This window comes from Lissotriton vulgaris, chromosome 3_1 (genome assembly GCF_964263255.1).
Source record: "Lissotriton vulgaris chromosome 3_1, aLisVul1.2, whole genome shotgun sequence".
Classification (NCBI taxonomy): Eukaryota; Metazoa; Chordata; class Amphibia; order Caudata; family Salamandridae; genus Lissotriton; species Lissotriton vulgaris.
The window spans coordinates 6401621-6419941 of record NC_141689.1 but is presented as its reverse complement, the minus strand read 5'-3'; the positions used below and the strand labels follow the sequence as shown (position 1 = coordinate 6419941).

General features: G+C 50.9%; 1 protein-coding gene across 1 annotated transcript in view; it reads right to left on the bottom strand.

Annotated features, from left to right (window-relative positions):
- The window catches only part of LOC147725804 (histone-lysine N-methyltransferase NSD2-like), a 262511-nt gene that overhangs the window by 198481 nt on the left and 45709 nt on the right, over nucleotides 1-18321 (bottom strand). The window contains exon 3 of the mRNA XM_086959981.1: nucleotides 14291-14415. Within this exon, the coding sequence (XP_086816107.1) occupies nucleotides 14291-14372 (82 nt within the window). The 5' untranslated portion in view covers nucleotides 14373-14415. The remainder of the gene's footprint in view (nucleotides 1-14290; nucleotides 14416-18321) is intronic.

Genomic DNA, 18321 nt, shown 5'->3' with positions numbered 1-18321 from the left:
ACCCTCCTGATGATGAACCAACCTACCACAGGCAGGGCTAAGCACACACGCATGCTCAGTGCCAGGATACCCCCTGGGTGAAGAACCAACCTACCACAGGCAGGACTATGCACACACGCCTGCTCAGCGCCAGGATACCCTCCGGGTGATGAACCAACCTACCACAGGCAGGGCTACACACACACGCCTGCTCAGTGCCAGGATACCCTTCGGGTGATGAACCAACCTACCACAGGCAGGGCTACGCACACGCCTGCTCTGCGCCAGCATACCCTCCGGGTGATGAACCAACCTACCACAGGCAGGGCTACGCACACGCCTGCTCAGCGCCAGGATACCCTCCGGGTGAAGAACCAACCTACCACAGGCAGGGCTACGCACACGCCTGCTCAGTGCCAGGATACCCTCCGGGTGATGAACCAACCTACCACAGGCAGGGCTACGCACACACGCCTGCTCAGTGCCAGGATACCCTCCTGGTGATGAACCAACCTAACACGGGCAGGGCTAAGCACACACGCCTGCTCAGTGCCAGGATACCCCCTGGGTGAAGAACCAACCTACCACAGGCAGGACTATGCACACACGCCTGCTCAGCGCCAGGATACCCTCCGGGTGATGAACCAACCTACCACAGGCAGGGCTACACACACACGCCTGCTCAGTGCCAGGATACCCTTCGGGTGAAGAACCAACCTACCACAGGCAGAGCTACGCACACGCCTGCACTGCGCCAGCATACCCTCCTGGTGATGAACCAACCTACCACAGGCAGGGCTACGCACACGCCTGCTCAGTGCCAGGATACCCTCCGGGTGATGAACCAACCTACCACAGGCAGGGCTACGCACACGTCTGCTCAGCGCCAGGATACCCTCCGGGTGATGAACCAACCTACCACAGGCAGGGCTAAGCACACACGCCTGCTCAGTGCCAGGATACCCTCCGGGTGATGAACCAACCTACCACAGGCAGGGCTACGCACACGCCTGCTCAGCGCCAGGATACCCTCCGGGTGATGAACCAACCTACCACAGGCAGGGCTACGCACACAGTGCCAGGATACCCTCCGGGGGATGAACAAACCTACCAGAGGCAGGGCTACGCACACGCCTGCTCAGCGCCGGGAAACCCTCACAGTGATGAACCAACCTACCACAGGCAGGGCTACGCACGCACCTGCTCAGCGCCAGGATACCCTCCGGGTGATGAACCAACCTACCACAGGCAGGGCTACGCACACGCCTGCTCAGCGCCCGGAAACCCTCACAGTGATGAACCAACCTACCACAGGCAGGGCTACGCACACACGCCTGCTCAGCGCCAGGATACCCTTTGGGTGATGAACCAACCTACCACAGGCAGGGCTACGCACGCGCCTGCTCAGCGCCAGGATACCCTCCGGGTGATGAACCAACCTACCACAGGCAGGGCTACGCACACACGCCTGCTCAGTGCCAGGATACCCTTTGGGTGATGAACCAACCTACCACAGGCAGGGCTACGCACGCGCCTGCTCAGCGCCAGGATACCCTCCGGGTGATGAACCAACCTACCACAGGCAGGGCTACGCACACGCCTGCTCAGCGCCAGGATACCCTCCGGGTGATGAACCAACCTACCACAGGCAGGGCTATGAACACGCCTGCTCAGCGCCAGAATACCCTCCGGGTGATGAACCAACCTACCACAGGCAGGGCTACGCACACGCCTGCTCAGCGCCAGGATACCCTCCGGGTGATGAACCAACCTACCACAGGCAGGGCTACGCACACACGCCTGCTCAGTGCCAGGATACCCTTTGGGTGATGAACCAACCTACCACAGGCAGGGCTACGCACACGTCTGCTCAGCGCCAGGATACCCTCCGGGTGATTAACCAACCTACCACAGGCAGGGCTACGCACACGCCTGCTCAGCGCCAGGATACCCTCCGGGTGATGAACCAACCTACCACAGGCAGGGCTACGCACACACGCCTGCTCAGCGCCAGGATACCCCCGGGTGATGAACCAACCTACCACAGGCAGGGCTACGCACACGCCTGCTCAGCGCCCGGATACCCTCCGGGTGATGACCAACCTACCACAGGCAGGGCTACGCACACACGCCTGCTCAGCGCCAGGATACCCTCCGGGTGATGAACCAACCTACTTCAAGCAGGGCTTGTGATGAACTAACCTACCACAGGCAGGGCTAAGCACACACGCCTGCTCAGCGCCAGGATACCCTCCGGGTGATGAACCAACCAACCACAGGCAGGGCTACGCACACACACCTGCTCAGCGCCGGGAAACCCTCACAGTGATGAACCAACCTACCACAGGCAGGGCTACGCACATGCCTGCTCAGCGCCAGGAAACCCCCCCGGGTGATGAACCAACCTACCACAGGCAGGGCTACGCACACGCCTGCTCAGCGCCAGGATACCCTCCGGGTGATGAACCAACCTACCACAGGCAGGGCTACGCACACGCCTGCTCAGCGCCAGCTACCCTCCGGGTGATGAACCAAGCTACCACAGGCAGGGCTACGCACACGCCTGCTCAGCGCCAGGATACCCTCCGAATGATGAACCAACCTACCACAGGCAGGGCTACGCACACCCCTGCTCAGCGCCAGGATACCATCCGGGTGATGAACCAACCTACCACAGGCAGGGCTACGCACACGTCTGCTCAGTGCCAGGATACCCTCCGGGTGATGAACCAACCTACCACAGGCAGTGCTACGCACACGCCTGCTCAGCGCCATGATACCCTCCGGGTGATGAACCAACCTACCACAGGCAGGGCTACGCACACACGCCTGCTCAGCGCCAGGATAACCTCCGGGTGATGAACCAACCTACCACAGGCAGGGCTAAGCACACACGCCTGCTCAGTGCCAGGATACCCCCTGGGTGATGAACCAACCTACCACAGGCAGGACTATGCACACACGCCTGCTCAGCGCCAGGATACCCTCCGGGTGATGAACCAACCTACCACAGGCAGGGCTACACACACACGCCTGCTCAGTGCCAGGATACCCTTCGGTGATGAACCAACCTACCACAGGCAGGGCTACGCACACGCCTGCTCTGCGCCAGCATACCCTCCGGGTGATGAACCAACCTACCACAGGCAGGGCTACGCACACGCCTGCTCAGCACCAGGATACCCTCCGGGTGATGAACCAACCTACAACAGGCAGGGCTACGCACACGCCTGCTCAGTGCCAGGATACCCTCCGGGTGATGAACCAACCTACCACAGGCAGGGCTACGCACGCGCCTGCTCAGCGCCAGGATACCCTCCGGGTGATGAACCAACCTACCGCAGGCAGGGCTACGCACACGCCTGCTCAGCGCCAGGATACCCTCCGGGTGATGAACCAACCTACCACAGGCAGGGCTACGCACACGCCTGCTCAGTGCCAGGATACCCTCCGGGTGATGAACCAACCTACCACAGGCAGGGCTACGCACACACGCCTGCTCAGTGCCAGGATACCCTCCTGATGATGAACCAACCTACCACAGGCAGGGCTAAGCACACACGCATGCTCAGTGCCAGGATACCCCCTGGGTGAAGAACCAACCTACCACAGGCAGGACTATGCACACACGCCTGCTCAGCGCCAGGATACCCTCCGGGTGATGAACCAACCTACCACAGGCAGGGCTACACACACACGCCTGCTCAGTGCCAGGATACCCTTCGGGTGATGAACCAATCTACCACAGGCAGGGCTACGCACACGCCTGCTCTGCGCCAGCATACCCTCCGGGTGATGAACCAACCTACCACAGGCAGGGCTACGCACACGCCTGCTCAGCGCCAGGATACCCTCCGGGTGAAGAACCAACCTACCACAGGCAGGGCTACGCACACGCCTGCTCAGTGCCAGGATACCCTCCGGGTGATGAACCAACCTACCACAGGCAGGGCTACGCACACACGCCTGCTCAGTGCCAGGATACCCTCCTGGTGATGAACCAACCTAACACGGGCAGGGCTAAGCACACACGCCTGCTCAGTGCCAGGATACCCCCTGGGTGAAGAACCAACCTACCACAGGCAGGACTATGCACACACGCCTGCTCAGCGCCAGGATACCCTCCGGGTGATGAACCAACCTACCACAGGCAGGGCTACACACACACGCCTGCTCAGTGCCAGGATACCCTTCGGGTGAAGAACCAACCTACCACAGGCAGAGCTACGCACACGCCTGCACTGCGCCAGCATACCCTCCGGGTGATGAACCAACCTACCACAGGCAGGGCTACGCACACGCCTGCTCAGTGCCAGGATACCCTCCGGGTGATGAACCAACCTACCACAGGCAGGGCTACGCACACGTCTGCTCAGCGCCAGGATACCCTCCGGGTGATGAACCAACCTACCACAGGCAGGGCTAAGCACACACGCCTGCTCAGTGCCAGGATACCCTCCGGGTGATGAACCAACCTACCACAGGCAGGGCTACGCACACGCCTGCTCAGCGCCAGGATACCCTCCGGGTGATGAACCAACCTACCACAGGCAGGGCTACGCACACGCCTGCTCAGCGCCAGGATACCCTCCGGGTGATGAACCAACCTACCATAGACAGGGCTACCGCACGCCTGCTCAGCGCCAGGATACCCTCCGGGTGATGAACCAACCTACCACAGGCAGGGCTACGCACACACGCCTGCTCAGTGCCAGGATACCCTCCGGGTGATGAACCAACCTACCACAGGCAGTGCTACGCACATGCCTGCTCAGTGCCAGGATACCCTCCGGGTGATGAACCAACCTACCACAGGCAGGGCTACGCACACGCCTGCTCAGCGCCAGGATACCCTCCGGGTGATGAACCAACCTACCACAGGCAGGGCTACGCACACACCTCAGTGCCAGGATACCCCCCGGGTGATGAACCAACCTACCACAGGCAGGGCTACGCACACGCCTGCTCAGCGCCAGGATAGCCTCCGGGTGATGAACCAACCTACCACAGGCAGGGCTATGCACACGCCTGCTCAGTGCCAGGATACCCTCCGGGTGATGAACCAACCTACCACAGGCAGGGCTACGCACACACGCCTGCTCAGCGCCAGGATAGCCTCCGGGTGATGAACCAACCTACCACAGGCAGGGCTACGCACACGCCTGCTCAGCGCCAGGATAGCCTCCGGGTGATGAACCAACCTACCACAGGCAGGGCTACGCACACGCCTGCTCAGCGCCAGGATAGCCTCCGGGTGATGAACCAACCTACCACAGGCAGGGCTACGCACACGCCTGCTCAGCGCCAGGATACCCCCCGGGTGATGAACCAACCTACCACAGGCAGGGCTATGCACACGCCTGCTCAGCGCCAGGATAGCCTCCGGGTGATGAACCAACCTACCACAGGCAGGGCTATGCACACGCCTGCTCAGCGCCAGGATAGCCTCCGGGTGATGAACCAACCTACCACAGGCAGGGCTATGCACACGCCTGCTCAGCGCCAGGATAGCCTCCGGGTGATGAACCAACCTACCACAGGCAGGGCTACGCACACACCTGCTCAGCGCCAGGATACCCTCCGGGTGATGAACCAACCTACCACAGGCAGGGCTACGCACACACCTGCTCAGCGCCAGGATACCCTCCGGGTGATGAACCAACCTACCACAGGCAGGGCTACGCACACACGCCTGCTCAGCGCCAGGATACCCTCCGGGTGATGAACCAACCTACCACAGGCAGGGCTACGCACACGCCTGCTCAGCGCCAGGATACCCTCCGGGTGATGAACCAACCTACCACAGGCAGGGCTACGCACGCGCCTGCTCAGCGCCAGGATACCCTCCGGGTGATGAACCAACCTACCACAGGCAGGGCTACGCACGCGCCTGCTCAGCGCCAGGATACCCTCCAGGTGATGAACCAACCTACCACAGGCAGGGATAAGCACGCACGCCTGCTCAGCGCCAGGATACCCTCCAGGTGATGAACCAACCTACCACAGGCAGGACTATGCACGCATGCCTGCTCACGCCAGGATACCCTCCGGGTGATGAACCAACCTACCACAGGCAGGGATAAGCACGCACGCCTGCTCACGCCAGGATACCCTCCGGGTGATGAACCAACCTACCACAGGCAGGGCTATGCACAAACGCCTTCTCAGTGCCAGGATACCCTCCAGGTGATGAACCAACCTACCACAGGCAGGGATAAGCACGCACGCCTGCTCACGCCAGGATACCCTCCGGGTGATGAACCAACCTACCACAGGCAGGGATAAGCACGCACGCCTGCTCACGCCAGGATACCCTCCGGGTGATGAACCAACCTACCACAGGCAGGGCTACGCACGCGCCTGCTCAGCGCCAGGATACCCTCCGGGTGATGAACCAACCTACCACAGGCAGGGCTACGCACGCGCCTGCTCAGCGCCAGGATACCCTCCAGGTGATGAACCAACCTACCACAGGCAGGGCTACGCACGCGCCTGCTCAGCGCCAGGATACCCTCCAGGTGATGAACCAACCTACCACAGGCAGGGCTACGCACACGCCTGCTCAGTGCCAGGATACCCTCCAGGTGATGAACCAACCTACCACAGGCAGGGATAAGCACGCACGCCTGCTCACGCCAGGATACCCTCCGGGTGATGAACCAACCTACCACAGGCAGGGATAAGCACGCACGCCTGCTCACGCCACGATACCCTCCGGGTGATGAACCAACCTACCACAGGCAGGGCTACGCACAAACGCCTTCTCAGTGCCAGGATACCCTCCAGGTGATGAACCAACCTACCACAGGCAGGGATAAGCACGCACGCCTGCTCACGCCAGGATACCCTCCGGGTGATGAACCAACCTACCACAGGCAGGGATAAGCACGCACGCCTGCTCACGCCACGATACCCTCCGGGTGATGAACCAACCTACCACAGGCAGGGCTACGCACAAACGCCTTCTCAGTGCCAGGATACCCTCCAGGTGATGAACCAACCTACCACAGGCAGGGATAAGCATGCACGCCTGCTCACGCCAGGATACCCTCCGGGTGATGAACCAACCTACCACAGGCAGGGATAAGCACGCACGCCTGCTCACGCCAGGATACCCTCCGGGTGATGAACCAACCTACCACAGGCAGGGCTACGCACACACGCCTGCTCAGCGGCAGGATACCCTCCGGGTGATGAACCAACCTACCACAGGCAGGGCTACGCACACACGCCTGCTCAGCGGCAGGATACCCTCCAGGTGATAGCGCTTTACACATAACATAAGAAAGTAGGCCGCCTTTGGTCCTCTCTTTGGTGGCCAGACACCCTAGGGCATAGGTCTTCAATCTGTGGGGCGCGACCCCCAGGGGGGGGCGTGGAGTCATTGGAAGGGGGTCGCACATTCACCTGCCTCACTGCTGCCTACAATCCAAAACGTTTCCGTTTTCGCTTTGGATTCAAAATAATTACATCTCAGGAGCTCTCTGATTGGAGGACAGGACAAAATAGGCCAATCATAGTGTGAACACGTCATTAATGCCTGCCCTCCAATCAGAGAGAATGCAGCAAGGAAATGCCCACAAACTTTGTCCATAACGATGGAGCAGCACCTTCGTAAAGCAGCGCCTTTACACGTTACTGCTGCCTTTCACTGGATCCAGTTGTTTTTTTCATGGCCCTCGCTGCTTTCTACTCTTAGAAAATATAGTGCTTGTTTTTGTTGCTGCAAACATGAAAGCGATGTTTCGAGACATTTTTCTACGAGTGCTCTGTGAAATGCAGGGCTTGGAGGGGGGGGGGGTGGGAAGCAGGCGGGTGTTTTTGTGCTGTCAGACAGGATCTTGATCTCTTCATGTTATTTCTAGGCAGGTAGTGTTTACTGGCCAAACATACATGCATTCAAGTGTACTGAAAAAAAAACGGTCAGAAGCGGTTTCAGCAATTTAAATCAAAGCCATATCGGTGATCCTTTCTGCAAGGCCCATCTTTCCTACTTTCACTAGACATGCTGAAGCAGCAGACTTTCATATTATCAAAATAAAGGCAGTGATGCTAATGAAGATTTTAAAAAAAGAACTTTCCCAGGCTGATTTGTCAGGGTTGTCCTTCATTAAACTGCCAATATTACCCGTTATTGCTTAGAAAATATACTGTTTTACAAATATTTATAAAATGAGAATGAGCCTATCAGCATGATGACACTGTACTATTTTGAAATGTATGTACACATAGCTTTTCAAGAAGAAACGGGAATCAGCCATGTTACAAGCTGCTCTACATGACATTGCATGTTCAGTTTGATATGGTAAACAGCGATAGTGGGATGATATAAACCTAATTTGCCCTCAGTGCACCTCACCGAAGTTCCATGAGAGCCCAACAGTGTATCTGCAGCCTTTTGTATTTACTCCTCAGTTACATGTATCAATACACACATTTCATAAATATTTAAAAGCAACGTCAAGCGTTAAAACTAACAGTTCTCAACAGCAGTGGTTAGTTGCTCTCCACATGCCATATAAAATACATGTAAAGAACACAGCCATGGGCACTACCGAACGGGACATTGTTGACACAAATAACTGTAAACCCATTCCTGGTTCGCACACTGCTTTGCTCATTTCAGACGCATTTTTTACTTATTTGTAGATGGCAGAGTGCAAGGTTTTATTATTTGACTTGGATAGGGACAGCCACCTAATTTTGCCACAAGGTTATCTCAACCACGATGTATAATTGGAAGTGTAGTCATTTCTTCTAGGGAGCATGCTGAAAACTCCAATAACCTGCTACCAAACTAGTGCCTATGCAAGCCCAATACAGGTAGGCGCTATCTGGCATCAGTGGAGCTATGTAGTATCTGGCATGACTCACCCTTTCCACTCTGAGATATCGGCCTATTAGAGTTTTTTGGTAGGTTTCCCTAGTGGGTTAGACTGTCTTTTCACCAGTGGCAGTTCATATTGTTTAGGGGTTAGCCCTGTGTAAGCCAAAAACTATTTCCACAACTGTACATTCTGTCACAGCATCCACAAATTATCTGCACATAGTAAAAGGAAAAACAAACTTCTGAATTCCTTCATAAAGTAGAGCTTGCTCCAGGCATGTCATAGTATTTTTCAAGCAGCAGAGCTATCTACGTGACCTTGTGCCCCCAGCCAAATAAATCTGAAGCATTCTTCTCTGCACATAAACACATAAGGGCAGTAATAATGAATGGACGGCAGATGAGAGACCATATTGCATATCTGATTGGACTTTACCCTACTCTGCTTTTAGAGGGAATCTGACTTACAACCATCCATTGCCCGAGCAGACCCTCCCAGTCTCCCCCAAAAACAAATTGCAAAACCCTTATTGGAAGTACTCCGGTGAGGCGAGAAAAGTGGGGTCTCTAAAAAGAATCTGTCCAAAAAGGTTAACTAGGAATCCTTTACAAAAAGTGTTGCCTGTGGGCGTATGCGTGTAGCCAAAACAAGGTGACTTTGAATCCTATGCTTGTGCATCCATCAGAGTTTTCTGTTAGCGGATCTAGATACACCACAGCACAACAAAACAATGTTTGTTAGCCATGATTTTTATTTTTATTCAATATCACACAAATCGGTAACAATTCCCATTCTTCCCTCCACATCTTTTTCCTCTGCAATCAGCCCTGCTCATACCAATGTCAGATGTTAGAGGACTTTACATCCCACGTACAGGAAATATTCCATAAGAAAATAAGGACTACCAGGTGTAGGAGTCACATGCCATCCAAACACACCTTTTTTAGCAACCGTAGGCTAATGAAAGACGGGGGGAAACTATAAGTTTGTAACCTATGTCTTGCATGCAGTGGTTTGTTGTCAGTTCATAGCTCACTGTGCTACAATAGGATCTTAACTTAGTAACAAACATATCTCTGTGACAAAGGCAGTAACCCACTGAGCTAGCTATATACAGTATAATTCTGTGATCTGCATGGTAAATAACCAAGTTTACCCTTATCCAATTTCATAGTCCTCAATATACTGACCAAAGAAAGATGGAATGCAAAGATGTTTCAGCTCGTTAGCAGGTGCATGTCATCCACCTGTGTTACTTATTGCTATTCATACGTGTGCGTTCAGGGCAATGAGAATCTTGGTAATAGCTCACACGGCCTGTCAAATTGCAGTCAAGACACTTCTGCCTTTTAGCTCGTCATATTTATGTGAGATTGGGTTCTCAGCACTGGCAGTATTAAAGACAAAGTAAAGTTCAAGACATGAAGTGGAGCACAACCTGAGGATGGCAGTAGCTAGGATACATACGCATATTGACCGTCTCTCTGGAGAAAAACAGGCACACCCATCACACTGAATCCGAAAGGTGTTATCATCCAATTGAGTCAAATTGTGTTTTGCTTGTTTCTTAAAAATAAAGTACAGAACCATTTGTGCATTTTTGGGCAATTCGTTTTGGAGATTTTGTATTGGAGATGTGTACTAAGCCTCTGACACAGAAACACAGTCACCCACAAACCTTTGATTTGCTAAACAGGGTTAATACTTTTCCCCCGCCATGAAATGATTGCGGGACTTTTGGTTGTCTATGAGGATGAGTACCAAGTTCTCGAATTTTTTGTCGGAGGGGGTCCTTACCCCTAACATTTTTTGACAGGGGGGTCTTGGCATCAAAAAGTTTGAAGACCTCTGCCCTAGGGCCTCTGCTTTCTCCCACTATGGAACCTATCGATCCTTCTCTAGCAGAACAAGACAAGGACACCAAGCTACTTCAAGCGGTTTTTGGATTTAAAAAATGTTGCAGTTGTCCTCAGTCATCCCGAAAGACCACATACAGGCACTTATCACTTCCGGCTGGACTATGGAACTGCCCTCTGCTGTGGCATCGCTAACTCAGTATTAGATGGTCTTTAGGTCACTCAAATGTCACTGCACCTCTTACCTGCATTGGCTTCCTAAGCGAATGTGCAATCCATTGGATGGCCCATAAGGCATTGCACAACACAGGCTGTTTACCTCTACTGCCAGCTGAACTACTGCCACCTAACCTGACAAATCAAGCACATCTTGGTTTAAAAAAAGTAAATAAATAAAGACACTCAAAGCATGGCTCTTCCAAAGCTGCTCGTTTTCTCCTGACCTCCTTATTGTTACAAGCAGGGCACCTTTCTGAGGGCAGCAGCTGTGTAAATAAATAAAATATAAAATTAGTGCAACGGGCACCCCCAGACATAGGTCCAGTGCCAACTGTGTAACAGGACTCAAGATGAACTATACTGAAGAGGCCCAAATAAACTGAACACAATCTGGGTTTGCCGGAGTTCCGGTTCAGGCCCGACGTAGCCTGGGAGTTTGGGCAGTTTCTATTGGAGCAGGATTAAGGCCAAGTTGCATATGGTTGGTTCCTGTCTAAGGTGGCCCGTGGGATAAAAAATAAATAAATAAATAAAAAAATGAACTGGTGAACAAGTCTGATTCCACAAGAGGAATAAGTGACCACACATTCAGCTATTTTCTTCTGGTCCCATAGGATGAGTAAATGACCACATTCAGCTATTCTCTTCCAGCCCCACAGGATAACGGACCACTTTCTACTATACCTCTGTGGTCACACAGGATGAGTAAGTGACACATTCAGCTGTAATTCTCCAGTTGCACAGAAGGAGTGACCCATTAAGCTATACTTCTGTGTTCCCACAGGATCAGTACGTGGCCACACTGACCGTCCGTAATCCGGTCCCACAGGTCTAGTAAGTGGACACATGCAGCTAAACTGCTCTGCTTCTGTAGGATGAGGGACCACACTCGGCTATACTTCTCTGGCAAAACAGGACGAGTAAGAGATCAGATTCAGGTACACTCATGCCTTCACAAGCCATATCCGCTTGGTAATGTTACAAACCACAGATCTACGCAGCTGTGTGTTGCTAGCATTAAGTTCTACATTTCTTTTGAAGAGATCACTGTGCTGTACATTAACTCAAGGTGTCATCACAGACTATTTTGATAGAAATGTAGGCTCAGTGGACAGTGCCGGACGCTTTGGGAAGCCTTCCAAGTGACTATCTGGGGATTCAGCATAGGCAACGATGCAGGAATATTGAAGGACATCCAAAGACAGCTATCCATGGTTGAAGAGGATATTAAAAAACTAGAAACCGAACACATGAAAACTCTAGACCCCAAGATATTGACCAAAATCAGACAAAAAGTAGATGCATACCATGAGTTCCCAGAGACTGAGACCAAATATCTCTCACAAAGGCACACTGCACGCACATATGGGGAAGGAGGCCGTCCGGGACACACTCTCTCCAGTAGGATACATCCCGCACAAGCAGGGCCCTACATTGCTCGGATAATAGACGCGCAGGCTGCACTTAAATACGACACCCCTTCCATTATATGTCGCTTCTCGGAATATTACGCACACTTATACTCTGCTGGGTCAAACTCATCCATAACTGAGATTAACAAATATTTAGAAGATATTGCCTTAGCATGGCTATCCGGCGAACACCGTGAATATTTGTCGCCATATCACTGAAGAGGAGATAGAAGAAGCAATAAACTCCCTCCCAAACGCTAAAGCCCCTGGCATGGATGGGTTATCTGGGGGATTTTATAAAGAATATAAAGACTTATTAATCCCACACCTCGCTGCCATGTACGAAGAGGCATATGAAGAAGGCATGTTGCCGACATCACTACGAGAGGCACTGCTGATCACCCTTCCTAAGCCAGACAAGGATCCAGTATAAGGAGAATCATACCAATCACTATCGTTAAGAAATACAGACGACAAAATATTCGCAAAAATCATTTCACTGAGGCTACAACCCTAAATGCGAAACCTGGTACTACCGGATCAATAATATATACAAGGATCGGTAGTGGTGTTTCCAAAAAATTGGAAAAAACCGCACATACACTAATATTAGTGAAATAAGAAACAGTACTGGACAGTCAATAGGATCTTTCTAAATATCAAAGACGGAGTGCTACATGGACCAATATCCCCCACTACCAGGAAGGAGCACAACTCGTCAAGCCAGAGGATTGACAAATATACATATCGGCAAAAAATGGTCAGGAGAGCACAATCCTACAATGTGAATATGTACAGGACTAATATAGTATAAAGTCAAGACAACAACAAATCCCAATAAAGTCAGCAACTTCTCATATGGTACAGGACAAATAGATGAATAAAGTTCATATTTTGTGTCATCTTTTTCTTTATTGATTCTTAAAAGTGATTTTCCAATTGATAAAATAACAGCCGACACGTGTTTCGTCCGTACTATGAATTAGTACGCGGACTTTTTCAAGGCTAATGAAGTAGACTAATGCGGCACATGTATTGTCAATTCATGTAGAAGATACAGTAAACTTGAGGCTCCAGAAAAACAACCACAGTCCAAGTTGCCCGATTGGGTGGATCGCATAATGTACAGCTGGATGAGTATCAAATGGGGTCTCTCACCATGGGTTCTAATATGTAAACACTGTGGAGTTATCCAAATGTAACCCCCATAAATGATAACCACAATAAATGGCAAGATGAGACCAATCAAACTGGACTCAGTAGTTAGTTAAGTATTTTCCACATTCGGGCAAGAAGATAATAAATAGAGCAAAGTAAACTACCGCACGCGTCCTGGTCAAATTATTTCAATAAAAGTAACGGTAGCCCAATCCTGGGTCGTAATATGTCTTTAAGGTGTATTATAACACAGGCGTACTATAAGATCACCTCGATATTATATGAGGGGCACTGGAAAGTCTGGTACCACTTGATACTGGCACTCTGTACCGGATCAAGCTGGTTTTATACCGACTCGGTCCACAATGCATAACCTGAGAACCATATTCGCCATGTTCCACCAGTTGGTTCCTGAGTTACCGGCGGCTATGGCCTTATTGGACGCAGCGAAAGCTTTTGACTCCGTGGAATGGCCATATGCATTTCTATGCTAAGGAGGGTGGGGTTCCCTGAGCCGTTCTGACGCGACAGACCCAGGGAAAGACGACAGACATGGGGAGCCCAGGGAGAAAGGTCATATCTACCAGCAGCTCTAGGGTTCCACTGCTCAGACCTGCGTCCCTGCTTTGGGAGGGGGGGTTACCTATGGTCACCGCTGTCAATAATTCTGTAGTGAACCAGAAAGAGTCTACGCACAACTGTTTGGGAGGCAGGTCTTTGTTGGATTTCCAAAATGCACAGATCTACGCAAACACCAACACCACCAACCCCTCCCTCCATGACCACAACGCTGCCCACCCTAACAAAAGTCACATACGTTAGAAATAATCAAACAAACCTTTAACCAGCAGCTTCAAAGCCCTGTCGCAGTTAATTTTTTTCTTACAGGGTCGCTTTCGATTTTCTTTTAAAGGTTCCATGTTGTGGCAGAGAAGAGATCGCGGAGTCCAAAGTTACATGAACCTGCAATGACAAACATACGTGAATCCTAGCTTTGCACCGGCAAACACGCTATAATTCATCAATAACTGCAAACCTGGACTATCGGACTCCACAAACAGCCCATTGACACCATTAACAACAACCAAACACTCCACAAACAGCCCGTTGACACCATTAATAACAGTCAAACACTCCACAAACAGCCCATTGAAACCATTAACAGCCAAGCACTCCACAGACAGCCCATTGACACCATTAACAACAACCAAACACTCCACAAACAGCCCGTTGACACCATTAATAACAGTCAAACACTCCACAAACAGCCCATTGAAACCATTAACAACCAAACACTCCACAAACAGCCCATTGACACCATATCTACAGCCAAACATTCCCCAAACAGCCCATTGCCACCATTAATAATGGCCAAACGCTCCACAAACAGCCCATTGACACCATTAACAACAACAACCAAACACTCCACAAACAGCCCATTGACACCATTAATAACAGCCAACCACTCCACAAACTGACCGTTGACACCAATAACAACAACCAACCACTCCACAAACAGTCTATTGACACAAGTAATAACAGCCAAACATCCCATAGACACCATTAACAACAACCAAACACTCCGCAAACATCCCATTGACACCAGTAATGACAACAACCAAACACTCCACAAACAGCCCATTGACGCCATAATTACAGCCAAACACGGCACCATCAGTGTCCCATTGACACCATTAACAACAACCAAGCACTCCACAAACAGCCCATTGACACTAGTAATGACAACAACCAAACACTCCACAAACAGCCCATAGACACCATTATCATTATCAACAACCAAACACTCTACAAACAGCCCATTGACACCATTAATAACAGCCAAACACTCCATAAACAGCTCGTTGACACCATTAATAACAACCAAACACTCCATAAACAGCTCATTGACACCATTAACAACAGCCAAACACTCCACAAACATCCCATTGACGCCATAACTACAGCCAAATACTGCACCATCAGTGTCCCATTGACACCATTAACAACCAAACACTCCACAAACAGCCCATTGACACCATTAACAGCCAAACACTCTACAAACAGCCCATTGGCACCTTTAATAACTACAGCCAAACACTCCACAAACAGCTTGTTGACACCAATAACAACAACAACCAAACGTTCTACAAACAGCCCGTTGACACCATTAACAGCCAAACACTCCACAAACATCTCATTGACACCAGTAATGACAACCAAACACTCTACAAACATCCCATTGACACCAGTAATGACAACCAATTCACACCATTAATAACAACCAAACACTCCAGAAACAGCTCGTTGACACCATTAATAACAATCATACACTCCACAAACAGCTCGTTGACACCAATAATAACAGCCAAACATTCTACAAACAGCCCATTGACACCATTAATAACAATCATGCACTCCACAAACAGCCCGTTGACACCAATAATAACAGCCAAACATTCTACAAACAGCCATTTGACACCATTAATAACTACAGCCAAACACTCCACAAACATCCCTTTGACACCAGTAATGACAACCAACCACTGCACATACAGCCATTGACACCATTAATAACAGCCAAAGATTGCACAAACTGCGTCCCATTGACACATTTATAACTACAGCCAAACACTGAACAAACTGCACTCTATTGACACCAATAATAACTACAGCCAAAGACTGCAGAAACTGCCCCTTCTGAACCCAATCAACCACCTCGGTCCTAACTGCAAACTTTCAGCCCTTTCAGCTCAATCCCCACACCCGTCTAAAAGGACGATAAATATGTGAACCAGAAAATACCAGTTATATTTCCCACCTTTAGTAAATAATAAACAATACATCAAGAAAGCAAGTTAGCATTGATGAAATAAAGAAATTATAAACTCAAAATGTCTATCTTTCAATCCTCATTCAAGAAGTGGGCAAAGTGCCTCTTCCAACCCACACTAATCCCAACACAGGGCGTCTTGGGAATATAGGAATGAATATTGAGTCTTTTCCATCTGACTCTTCACAACACAGGGCGTCTTGTGCATAACAAAACGGGTATCTCTAAACTCTCACTCGAACAGTGAGCACAGGATGTGTTTGAACCCTCGCTCATCCTCTGTCACTGCTTCATTAAGTGCAATACCATTGGGTGATTCCAGGGTCTTGCACCCTCCAATGCTCTTCACGGATGGGCGAAACATTTTGGAGAAGGTCATCCTGCATATGGGGCTCTGGAGCTAGCGGCTATCTTCGAGTGCAGCTGCCACTGCGTGGTCCACAAGCTGCTCTGCTCCCTGGTTAATTCGGGGTCACCTGAGGCAAGCTTTCCCAGCTTGCTTGAGGTGACCCAGAATTAATAGTACTGAATCCTCCTCTCACAGCTGCTGGCAGGTGCATCACACACTAACAAATTCTTTGCCATCTTGTTTCTACACGTCGAAGGCACTGCTGAACTGTGTTATCTGCTGGACGCCATTGTTTTTGGGAAGTGCCCAATAGGTGAACTGCATGATTAGATACTCGTGGAGGGCGCATAGGTGGTGGGGCGGGATGCTCGATCTAGGCTACTGCTACCTTGCTTCCCTGTCTACATGACTCGAGGGACTGAACCCTTCAAACACACCCTAGGAGCTAAAAGCAAGCTGGGTCACACGTAGAAACAATCATTTTACAATGAGGGTAGGATATTTAAAGATATCTTCCAATAGGTCCCCCACTCTTACCCCCACATTCCCTCCCCCCCCCATCGCGATCAATTGTGAATGCCCAGACCAGCTTCTTGCAGCCAAAACACACAGTTTCACAAAACAGCAACTGGACGGAATCCTTCAAGTCCCTACACTTGCTCCTCCCCCTTTGGGATAGAACCAGACCTACGATGAAGCTGTGAACTGTGTGTTTTAGATTGGCCTTAAGTTGTAAATCTATCCTGAGCATTTCTGCAACCTTCATTCATTAAGGCAAAGAATAACCATATTTCGGCTCGCCTGCTGCACGTCTTCTGGGCCAACCAGAGGCTCCTCAAACGATGTTCAGAAACAGTCAATCCACGGTTTGAAGCAGCCATCACATTTTTAATTTGTCTACAAGTGGTTCTACCTTAGCTTTCCACCTGCCATGTCTTCCCTTGTTCAGTGAATAGTTGCGCGTCTTACCAGACCGTTTCACTCCAGGGTGGGCAGCCTTCCGTCTGAGGGACGTAAAGTGTCTCCACCATGTGGGCCATTCCTGGATCCATAAGGCTTATTCTTCAAGCTAGACCACTTCTCTAAATGTCCCCAGTTCTGCTCAAGCATACTTCAAACCCATTCATATTCATTAGGGAAAAATGGTCCCTTTCTGTTAAACTACCATGTATTTACCCAATCCAGACAATATGTCTGCTGCTCGATCTGCACCCCTCGCTGCTGATGTCAGGTCATCTGTAGTAAACTTCATCAGGCCCCAGGCTGTGCATGGTGGGGCGTCCTTTCATTCTCACCTGTCCACTTTTGAAGTCTGCCCGTGTAAATGACTCCTGCTGTGTTGAGGCGCTCATTGGAGATCAGCCGCTCCATCCCCTCGGGGTGCCAACACCAGATGATTTCATCAGTTTCCTCTGGTGCATCTCAGCAGGGCACACAACGAGGCGCAAATGCCTGAAGGGTGGCATCCATGGAGAGTCAGCAAGTGGGCCACACAGGGTGTCCGATCAGCAGCATCGTGTGGATAGAACGGATAGGACCTAGTACTGTAGTCTTAAAATGACAGTCCCACCACTACCACACATGCGCCATAACGGATTCATGGACTTCATTGTAACGCACTCCTGCAGCGTTCTCTGCATTCAAGCTCAGCACCAAGCATTCTTGTGCATCAAACGACGCAGACTGATGC